General features: G+C 38.6%; 1 protein-coding gene across 1 annotated transcript; it reads left to right on the top strand.

Moving 5' to 3' along the window:
- Positions 1-11131: 11131 nt before the first annotated feature.
- LOC145988593 (protein GVQW3-like) lies at positions 11132-11590 on the top strand. Its single transcript, XM_083123585.1, has one exon. It carries the CDS (start codon positions 11132-11134, stop codon positions 11588-11590), a length of 459 nt encoding a protein of 152 aa, XP_082979711.1.
- The last annotated feature ends 818 nt before the right edge of the window (positions 11591-12408 follow it).

Raw genomic sequence — 12408 nt, 5'->3', positions numbered from 1 at the left:
AACTACCACTTCGGCCAGAGTATCTGGCGAAAAGTTCAGAGCCTAGGTCTCTCCGAGGAATACAAAAATAACGAAGATATACGCCGCCATTTCAGGATGTGTTCATCTCTGTCGTTGATTCCTAGGGAAAGTATTAGTGATGGATGGCTGATCGTTATGGAAGATTGTCCAACGGGAGTGTTAGTGTTTCCTATAGGATTTGTTCTTCTTGAAACAATACATTGGAAAGAAAATATAAATAAATCTGTTTTTAACATTCAATTTTGTTATTTATTTTTCTAAGTCATTTTCCTTTCCAAATTAAATAACAGTATTTATTAATGTTTTGCATCAAAGGGCTTATTAGCGTCTTTATTTTGTTTTCGTTTGTGGTTATTTTCATTCCTCATTTATTTTGATTTTCATTCGATTAATATTCCTCTATGCTTTCTGTTCGCCTGGTGCAGCCGTGCGAAGTAACACCCTGATTGCGATGAGATAAGAAACCGTGCGAACAAACAGGAAATCAAAGTCATGCGAAACAACACGCAATCAAATATTCAGCACAAAAATACATGGAAATATTATTTGGAAATTACAATCTACATGCATGCTGCAGCATGCGTTATTGTTGTACGCCATCTTGCAGCAAATAGTATTTCATACTTCCTTGTATGTTCTACAAAAACTCAAAAGATGGGACCATTCACCAGTATGAAACTATACAAGTATCTTGTAAGACCCATTGCCACTATTGTGAGAAATCTCAATATGCTGGTCATATAGAGGCTCCTATATTATATGTATCTTGAGAGATACATTTTCCCTTTAAGGGAAGAAATCTATTTGCGACTAGGTGCGTCACATAACAGTGCAAATCTATCACCCCCTCATAATTCGTATCCTAGTATATGAATGTGAATTGATATATGCGAACAACCGCAATATAAGTCAAATGTAAATTTCTAACAGAAATGAAATACAATATTGTTTGAATTAACGTACATGAAGCTGATGTTTACATTATCAGTTATTAGTATTTATAACAACTGGGAATGTAAACACGTCAACTTCATGTGCGTTAATGCAAACAATATTGTGTTTGTATTGTATTTCATTTCTGCTAGACTTTTACTTTTGAATTATAGGAATTTGTCTATCAAAATATGTTATCATACATTACCTAACCTACCATACCCTAACCTAACCTAACCTAACCCAACCTAACCTAACCTAAACCTAACATAACTCCGGATCCAGTTGGCATCCAATTTTGAAATTTTGTACAGTTATTGAGTAATAGTGTGTGTGACATATGTGTTTATATATATATATATATATATATTAAAAAACAAGACTACCCTAACCTAGGCACGTCATGTCTCCTTTGAAAGAGCCTTTTCAACGCCGTCCGAATCACTTCTATAGGTGCCGTGATTGCCGAAATATTGCAATTTAAAGTTAACGAGATGTTGGGGGAAATGGTCAAAAGCACACATTTTTCACCCCTGTAATTTCAGAAATACAAAAGATATGAATGTGCAACTTTTCATATTTTCATACCTGAGGTGGCCCTTCCAGTATGCCAAATTTCAAATGAATCAACAGATGTAAGTTTGAGTACTTTGTTGATTTGACATGGAACGAAATCAATGTTCCTGGATCCTGAAATTCCTAATTGTTTCTTCTGGTAAAAAGCTCTTCTTAGTCTGTGCTATCCTAAAGGTTTCCTGCAATTTCCATAATTAATTTTGTACTACTAAGATAGCAAAATTCCTCCTCCATATCGATTTTTCATCTGCTTGTTTGCTTCTAGGGGCCTAGTTTTCTGCTGCATACGGTTATCTTTATTTTCTTCACTTTATATGCGTCTATACTAGTCCAGGCAATTTACACTTTGACCTGGGCAAAATTGGTTTAGAAGGTTTTTAAAGCTTTTATAGCTCAGAAATCATTGCTGCCAAAATCAGACAAAATCGGACCACGGGAAAACCCCCAAAAACGGATTTCAAAGTGGCGGACTGCCTGTTTACTACTAAAGGCAAATATTAAGTAATTTACGCTTTATAGAGAGAGATAACGCTTCTATTTAATAATAATATTTAAACTAAAACTATCTTTCAATAATATACCATTTATTATGTAATTTTGTTGTTAGAGGTTATTTTTAGAAGTTAGAAAATAACAATTACTTCAAATGAAATTATTTTTAAAGTTCTCTTAATTATAAAGTCAACTTTTAAGGATGTACTACAATGTTTAATTAATCGTCTTCGTCACTGTAAGGACTGACGTACACATGGGACGGCGGGGGGGGGGGGGGGGGGAGCAGATGGTGCTACGGTCCCTTCCGAAATTTTGAGAAAAGTAGAAATTTTTAAACGAAAGCAGCAAAGAACTTGGGAGAAACCAAATTGCTAAATGGAAATGCCTCTTAAATTAATCCTCAGATTTCAATTTTGAGTGAAAGTTCCAAATTTACGAAATTTTTTATTGTGTATCCCCCAGTAAAATATTGGTAATGCCCATTTTTTATAATTCCAACCCTCCCCCTCCCCCAAATAGAATCCTGCGTACGCTAGTGACTATCATCATATTATTGGAACCACTCGCCACAAGCGGTTGAAGAGGACAATCGATTACGCTTCCATCCACATCGTGAAGTATTACCAAGGTTCGTTGTGGAGGAAAAACAAATCATATCAAAGAGCAAATCTGAATTTAATGGGTATACATCATAGCAGGAATTATTCTTTATATACCAACCCCACCCTTCTGTGTGCGGAAGCTGTGGTATTTTGTGGAAGAATCGGGAGGTGACAAACACTGAGTTGTAACAAACGATGTAGCTGCAGCTATCTTTTCAATTAACATTCGACGACATAGTTCGTTTGTGGATTCCAACAACTCCCAGGCATACATCAGAAGCATTTCTTTTCTTCCAACGACTTCAACATCTGAATGTTGATAGAATGTAAACGAAATGAATTTGCAGCTGAACGGAGCTTAGTTACCTTCCTTCTAAAGTTTGTCTAATGCTGAGGATTTCCCAATTGAACACTTTCTGGATGTGATTTTGAGTTTATGTTTTAGGTCCATTTATTCACAGATATGCTAATCAGGACTGGAAATGCAGGTTAAAGTGGGATCCTAATCACTACGTGCCTCCACCAGGTATCAAACTCTGAGCCCATTGAACGGTGACGGACGTTATCACTACGCCATCGGGGAGGCCAGAAAATTCTGGGTGTGGTATTACAGCCCGTGAAAACATACAGAAACAGGAGCAGCTTGTGGATGTCACAACCCAACAATGATTGAATTCCTAGGATATCGAACACAGTATTGGGAGATACTCCTCGCCTTTTGTCACGACTTGAAACCATTGTCATTGGCTTGGTACAGAAGCTAGTCGGCCTCTTCCCTCTATTACTGTTGTACAAATACTTGAATTTTGTGATGATGAGACTGCAGCACGAACGATGTCCATATGAGCATCCTCACCTGCATTGTACACAGCATACCGGTGCGTCTTCAACGTCTCACCTACAAGGAAAATAATTGCTTGGTTGTTGTTTTCATTAGCTAGCAGCAAGTGTTCTTTCTTACCGGCGCTGAAATAACATTCCTACTAGTCTTGATGCAGACTATTCTGAGGGTTCTGCCCTTCCTCGTAGGAAAGCCACTGTAGTCATCAGGAACAACAATAGCCCTTCCACCTGCCTTCAGAGTGAAATCTACAGAGATTGCAATATTCTTGTGTGTTTCATTGTTACGCAATGGAACCCAATGCAGGATAGATTTACCATCCACACGCACTGGTTGTACACAGTCCATTCATAACTTGTTGGTGTATTTGAGTATTGCATGACCTAACTGAGACTTGTCGGCTCTCCTGAATAGCCTTTTGTCATTTGAATAATATAATGCACGCGAGTATACGAACGAATCTCGTGCCATCTTCCAGTGGCACCGCCAGTGGCAAAAGCCGTCATTCTCTGAAAAAGTGCTGCATCTACTTGAATATCTAATCCGACAGGGCTCACAAAAGCAGCAGCAGCAGAAAATCCTACGGTTTTCACTTTGCCAAACCTTTTGGCAGAATATTTTATTTTACAAATCATGCATAATTTAGAGATCTTCATTCTTAAAAGGCAAAATATAATTCGACACAACAAGAAAACACAAAATATTAAAATTATTCACAAATGAACATAAAATGTTGGGAAATTCACAATAGCCAGTCAGTCCGCTCTCTTTGAAATCCATTTTTGGGGTTTTCCCCCGTGGTCCGATTTTGTGTGATTTTGGATATGTTATTCAGCAATGATTTTTGAGTTAGAAAGTCTTTAAAAACTTTCTGAAGCAATTTTGCCCAGGTTTGAGGGTAATTTTTTTTAGTTTGCCTGGACTATACTTTATTTTTCTCCCATTCTTGCTAACACACATTATCATCTGAGATGGGCTGCAGAAAGTCATGTGATGTATAGTAGGTGTGTAGCACGTCATCTTGAAATGAAGGTGAATACTACAGAAACAAATGCGCCGACATGGGGGAAGAAGGCAGGGAGAAATGTACCCCTGTCAAGGGGAGACAATGTAGCTTCTATCCTTTCTATGCAATATTCTACCCAGTTAAGATTTTATTTAATTTCTAAAGAACAGAAAGGAATTAAGTATAAATGTAAAATATTTGTAAAACGTCTTTAGTAGATAATGTCATTGAAGTTACATATACTTGTGGAGTGTTCAGTGTAGCGCTCTACGAAGCCAGAGGTTACAGGTTCGAACCTTGGTCAGATATGGTTATATCATTGTGCTTGTCCTATCATTCATTCTATTCTCGTCGAGTAAGAAAAGCAACTTAAAGTAACCGAGATAGAACGAAAGGAAGGCATACAAAGGGCTGATTAGAATAGAATAGCACGTGATTTTTAAAGAAGTTTCTTGTTGGTATGTGAATATTTTTTAATCCACAGCAATGCTTTCATTATTTTTATTATCTGCCGTTACACACTGCTAAAGTGCTTAGAGGCGATAGGATCTTGACAGGGCAAGATAACAATAGATAACCACGTGGTCCAAGTTCAACCCAGAAAATCTATTACCACACATTGAACACTGCTGTCAATAATATAAGACATTATCATTCACGCAGAATAACATATAAAGCAGTATCGTGACGAGGTCACAAGTGAATCCACGTTTCATGACATCGTTGTCGAATGTTCTGGATTCGAGTTCCGCCCTAAGCATGCCTGTTCCTTTCTTTCCATCATCTCTTCATTAATTTAATCTAATCATCATCTAACGGCATCAACACACTTGGATCTTCGTTAAGGAATGTCGTAAATTTCAAATTGGGGAATGACTGAATACATAATCTCAATTGTAGGGTATGTAGTTAATTATTCACGTCAAGGAGTTTACCCACCAGCAATTAGAGAAATATTACATAATGGTCAAGATATTAACTTCATATCCATAATTACTTAGGTTTAGTTTTTCTCATGACCTGTGGAGTCAAGGTTACAGGAGGATTTTTCGGAAGAGAACTTAACATTCTACACTCCTGAATACAATGTAATACATAAATGATTTTTTGCTTGCCAATAGCGAGACAGGTTGCGTTATACCACCTTTCGGATTTACTATGTTTTTTTGTCCAGATTTTTGGAAATTTTATACCTACATAAAGTATAAAGTACATGAAACGGGATAAACAACAAAAACTACTCATGCCTTAACTTGATCTCAGCCAAGAGAACTCATTCGGAGTATAATAAGTGATAATACCACACATATGGGTATATAATATAGAGAAGAAGTACTCTCGAAACGTAAGATATAAGTAGTAGAAGAAATAGACAATGGATCATGGCCGTATTTAGAGGGGGGTTTGGACGTTCGTTGGCAATGATAAGGGTTCCTCAGGATCTGCAGGCAGGAGAGAGAGGGAGGAAGTAAGGTGCTCCCTCAAATTGTCAGTAAGGACCCTTTGTTTTAACCATTGTTAAATTTCATATATTGAAAAGGCATGCATTTTTCAAATGACAAAGTTGAAGAGTGTGAAGAAAGTTTTCACAAGTAAACGATTTCATATTCACCATAAAACATTCCATCTACTCTAAGTATGAGTTGAGTATCAGTGACAGGTTAATTCCGACTGGACCGTCAGTTTAAAGTCGGATCCGAACCGATGGCCCAGTAGTAACGTCGTAGCCGTGTAATCAAAGGGTCCCGGGTTCGATACCCGGTGGAGGCACATGGCACAGTGGTTCGGAATCCACTTTAAACTGTAGGCCAGTCCCGATTAGCCTTTCTATGCATAAAGTGGACTTCAAACAACAATTCAATCATTCTTCAAGGTGGGCTATAAGGTAAAGCGGAAGAGAGGTAAACTCGATTTTAATGCATATTTAAACTTCAACCTAAATTTAAGCGATTATGTAGACGTATAGCTAAACCAACCGCTCAGTTTTACGTACATTAACTGATAGTGATTTTATCAATTACCATCTTGATCCAAATGCAATAAAATTATTTTAAAAGTTTTTAATGTTTTGAATGAATAGGTATATTATGTTTAAAAATCTGACAACTGTAGTGATTGAAACTATGAATGATGATGCTTTTGTTATGATGAATTCATGAATAACAGCAAATATATGAATATATTTCATTTCCTTTCATTTCGGACTGTGGTGCATTCACCGACGATAGTCTGCAGTATTGTCGCGGAAGAACTATGCAACGGAGAAGAGTCTTGGGCCTTTAGGAGGAGAATGCGTATGTAAATAACCAATGAAAAGTGGAAAAGGAGGCCACTCATTCATTTGGTCAGCTAACGGAACCGCCAAACATTTGGGCGGTGGAATGTCGAATTTTCGAAAGAGGTCAACTGGTTCCAAGAGCTTGTGTTTTTTTTCCTCTCGGTCACTTTCTCGGAGATACGTTTTCCCTCGATTTCGATGCGTGTACGCATTGTTGAATGCACACAAAAGGTGCTTTCACGCAGTTTTTATTACATAACGTTCCTCGAGGCTCGAAAAGGCATTCAGTCTGTCCTCGGTTAGTGTTCTTGCGTAATATTAGTTCGACTCTCACTCGAGCCGAGCGAGGCTGTTTTTGGTGAGGTGGAATTAATTTGTGGAAGTCGTTCCTGTTGGGGGTGGGGGGCAGTCTGGGCCTCCATCTGCAAAGGAGCTTCCACTAGGATGAAAAAATTACCGTGTAAGGGTCAGGAAATAAAAAAAAGAAACACAATATATTTTAAATATAAATGCACTGAAATATTAAAAGCAACTGACCGTTTGACACATAACTTGTTCTAATAGTCATATCTAGAACCCGGAAGTTTGGCAAAATGCCTCTTTTTATTTACTGCATATATTGATAAAATTTTTCCGGATATACGTACGTTTCTTATGTTGTTTCGAATGTTTTGGAAGCCTTTTCATTTTGCCTATTTTGCCTATTTGGGACTCCACTGCCTATTTTTAATTATAATGCCTTTTTTGCCCTTTTCAATGAAATTTGACATTTTTTTAAAAAAAATGTGTATATAAATTATTTTTCTCCCAAAAAACGTTGTTGGTATTTATTTTTCTTCCGTTTATTATGTGAATAATTTTCGCCTTATTTAAGTAATATTGAACTCACACATGTTTCAACATTGCTGAAGGAGAAAAGTGTGAGAAAAAAGTATTTCATGCTGAGTTAGGATATTGCCTTTCGGTTAACATTTCTTGTGCATTTGACTGCTGAAGTGGACAGGTTGATTTCGAACACAAAGAAAATATTTCTGAAATCTCCCTCTCGAACCCGAAAATTTCAGGAAGTTGCGATTGAGCTTAGTTTACCTCAGCAACCTGTCTTGACGAGATAGGGAACCTGGATATCAGCAGCTATATATTATGCTAACAACCTTCAAAAAATCAGTGAGGTGATCGATGCTCTTCCAGAAAATGAAGCGGCTTCAATTCGTGAAGTGAAAAAACTCCTGTGCTATTCAAGTTTACTTTTGCACATTATGGTGCATTGCCAGAGACAATTACAATTATATCATCCATGAAAATCTTCGAGGAATCTATGCAGCAGATGATGGAAGTGCCAGGAGAAAAGGGGTGAGCTGTTGCGGAAAAGTGCTAACGGGTAGTGAGTGCAAATGAGGACTTGAAACAATTGAAAACAATTTGTGATATTCTAAAAGGTGAAAATGCTGTTACCAAAATGAGTCCAGCTACATTAGCTTGTTATATGTATGCTCCAATAACTTCAACTTCTGTCGAAGTAGAAAGATCATTTTTTATTATGAAAAACATTCTCTCTGACAGACGACTATCAATGAATGTTTAGAACTTAAAAAGCACCTTGTAGTTATGTGCAATCAAGACGGAGAAAATTGAAATGCTCTTCCCAATTTGGATTTTAACATTTTGCCAGAAATTATAGATAAAAGTAAGCGACTTCTAAATGTGCCTTTTATCGGTTTATTTTGCCTTTTTTAATTTTTAGTGCCTATTTACCACATTATAAATGCCTTTTTGCCTGCCTATTTTAACGAAAATAAATGCCTGAACTTCCGGGCTCTAGTCCTATCTAACTCTCTCTCTTTCTCAACCCCTCCCCCACATACATCATAGGCGCCTACTCAGAAAGTACATTACACATTAAGAAATGCATTGTTGTCAATCTTGCCGCACCCTCTCAATATTTATGTGAAATTGACGCCTCTGTCTGTATATAACCAAAGCCCGTTCACTCCGCTGGTAAATATGGTTTACGTTGCTCTTCAGCTTAGTGTTGATGTGTGTGTGTATTAAAGATCCAAAGTTCCACCGTGACTTTACGATGGGTGTCAATGGAATGGCGTTTGCACTGCAGCAACGAGACCATTAAAGGTTAATAAAACTTTATAGGTTTCTTTTTCATTCTTTATTCTTTTTCGTTTGAGACAGTTAGTACAGATATTTTACGAACACACTTTAGAACATGGCGAGGCATGGGCCTTTTCACGCAATCTAGATTCTAGCGAACCCCATCAGACTTACATCTCTCTGCTTCAAAAGAACACCATAGATAAAGTCCTGTGGAAGTGTTTCTGAATAATAGCAATAATAATAATAATCTAAACATTTTTTTTGGAATTATTTTCTCACGTGCGCCAGCTAATCCACATTTATTTTGTAAAACTTTATAATTTAGAATTTTAATTTCGAAATTATTTTGGACTGGATTTTCTATTGAGGAATTGAATTAATTGTGTCAAAATTTTTATGCATATTCAAAACCTCAAACATTTTCTGGTACTTATACGATTTTATCAATGTAAGTTGTCCATTCTTAACATGTAAACATTTCACTGTGTAAGTGCATTTTAAACGCTTGAACATTTTTGAGCGTTATGGCTATTATATCATTTTCATCTTTGAATTTTTACTTAAATATGGTAATTTTCTGTTCATCAGGGTGTCCTGCCGATAGCTCTGCTTGCGATTGTTTTCACATGTATAGCCCTTGTTTGAATTATTATTGCTCCCCACATCCTCCTCAGTGGCTATGTTTCCGTACAAATACTTGCAGAGTCACAATATATTGCCTCCTTGGTTAAGGTGCTCCCGCGAATTTCCTCAGCCGTTCCAGATGAGTGCTGGGAAGGTTCTTTTGACGAAGACCACGGACTTCATTGCCACTTTCCTTTCATCGCCCTCCGGACTCCCTGTTGTGATGAACCAATTAATAACGTTAATTAAAGTAACACCAACTATGCCCATACAACACATGTGAGGCATACATCACACAATCGTTTATGTGAAAACTCACACTAACACCGTTGTAGTGGTTGAATATGGCGGGTCTTATTCCAGATCTCGCCGACTGTGAGCTTTTGTTGGTGATACAGTTTTTGAACGCACAAGGCATAGCACCGATCGAAATCCATCGTCAGCTGTGTCAGGTGTATGGGACAGACATAGGCGTGCGCACGAGGGGCAAGGGAGCAATTTCCCCCCTAATCATGGAAATCCGCAGATTTTTTCCACAGAGGGGCAAGCAAGATATTCTTCCATGGGACATATTATCCCGATAATAGTGTTGCCCCCTTAAAAAACACCACTTGAATTTGAAATTATCGCATTAATGTAAATTACTGTGACTGAAATCAAATTATACGTGCGAAATATATACTTTCAGGTTGAGATTCGATTTCTAAGGGATAAGTGTGCCCATCCTTGCCCCCCCCTTTCCAGACGTCTATGTCCCTCCTACATTATTATACTTTCACCTAGAAATTTAGTGTAGAGGATTCTTATCGCCGTTATTAAACGATATTATACTCGTATTTCCCTTCCCAACCTTGGACGGAAATCAATTCTAGAGGGGGCAAGGGGGGAAAACATTGAGGTACAAGAAAGCAGGACTCGTAGAATCTAAGAGTAGCAGGACAAAAATATACTCAAGATGGAATTTGTTTTCACGTTTTTCTTGCATTATTTCTTCCAGACGGCCAAGAGCACCTGCAGCGGGGCACATAGGGGCAATTGGCCCCTTGATATCAAATTTTGTACAAATAAAAATACATTTCGTAAAATATTCTTGCTCGCTTCGCTCGCAATTTCTGCTTTTCTTAGTCTTGTCACGTTCAGAGCTATAGCTAGGGGTCGGCGGAAGTTGGCCCTTGGCGCCGAAATGAAAACATTGAAAAACAATGCCATGGCGGCCCACTAATTTTTTTGTGCCATATTAAGTCAATATTGCATTCAGTTTGCAAAAATTTGGATCTAAAAATTTTCTTGCTTGCCTCGCTCGCAATTTTTTTTCTTTTCTGTAATGCATTGTAAATTACCAGAAGTTATAACTACTAAATACTTCAGATTCTTGTTGCTAAACAGTTCTGACTTAAATGCATGAACACCATTGTTTGAAGGAAAAGGAGCGCAGCACATTTCAGAGACAATTATTTTTTTCGTTATGGTTACTTATATATATACACACACACACATACATACATACATACATACATACATACATACGCGTACATACATAGACCCATCAATGCAATAAAACAGTGAGATAAAATGAGGATTTTCTTTCCCGACTGAACTTTCATCAAGGTTTGCCCCCCCCCTAATCAGAGGGTCTGCGCACGCCTATGGGGACAGACATCCTGAGCAAGCAGATGGTGCGTCGCTGGTGCAGTCAATTTGCAGAAGGTAGGCAAAATGTGCATGATGAGGAGCATAGTGGGCAGCCCTCGATTGTTACAGACGACCTTGTGGAGAAGGTGCGGCAGCGCATTGTGGAGAATCTTCGCTTCACGATTAGGGAACTCAACAGCCATTTTCCGCATATTTCTCGCTTCTTCTTGCACGAAATCGTCACGAAGAACCTGTTGTTCCGGAAGTTGTGTGCCAGGTGGGTGCCAAAGCAACTGACACCCGAACACATAGCAAAGTGCATGGGAGCAGCATTCACATTTCTGCAGCGGTACCATGATGACGGCGACGAGTTTCTGGACCGGATCATCACAGGCGATGAAACGTGGGTCGCACACTTTACCCCAGAAACCAAGCAGCAGTATATGCATCGGCGTCACAGTGGATCTCTATGAAAGACGAAATTCAAGCAGACTGTGTCGTCGCGGAAAGTGCTGTGCACAGCGTTTTGGGACAGACAGGGCATTCTGCTCATCGAGTTCTTGATCAGAGGTGAGACGGTGAACGGTACTGTGCAACGGGCCATTCAGAACAAGCGGCGCGGGATGCACAGTGCCGGTGTTGTCACGCTGCACGATAACGCTCAGCCACATACGGCTCAGCGCACAACATATCTTCTGCAGGAGTTCAGCTGGGAGGTGTTTGACTATCCACCCTATATCCCGGATCTCGCTCCCAGTGATTACCATCGTATCTTACACCTCAAGAAATTCCTGTCCGGTCAGCATTTCCAAAGTGACGAGGAGGTGAAAACGGCTGCCACGCACTGGTTCCAATTCCAGGCGGCAGACTTCTACGACACAGGGTTAGAAAAGTTGATCCCACGGTACGACAAATGTCTCATTTCCGGTGGGGAGTATGTTGAAAAATAGCTGAATAATTTCTGTATCTGTTCCAATTAAAAATTCGATTGCAATTGTGTTTCTTTCTGTAGACGGCCCCAGGGAAACTTACTTTCTGGATGGGCATCGTACCTATATACAGTTTTGTCGGTGGTTAGGATGGCGTGAATTTTCCAATCCAGGGTGAAATATGAATCGTATTTGAAAGGCAAGTACCGTTATATGAATTTTATGTTACTCTAAATTCTGATAATTTGTAACGCATGTAGTTGTTGTACGATCTCAAAGAATGTTCACACAATATCAAAGAAACCTCTCCCCCCCAAAAAAGAGAGAGAAGTTCGTTTCTTGTTTATCAATCATTCTAAGCG

This window comes from Lepisma saccharinum, chromosome 1, assembly GCF_977018435.1.
Source record: "Lepisma saccharinum chromosome 1, izLepSacc3.1, whole genome shotgun sequence".
NCBI lineage: Eukaryota > Metazoa > Arthropoda > Insecta > Zygentoma > Lepismatidae > Lepisma > Lepisma saccharinum.
The sequence above is the reverse complement of the archived record's forward strand: the minus strand, read 5'-3'. Positions and strand labels throughout refer to the sequence as shown.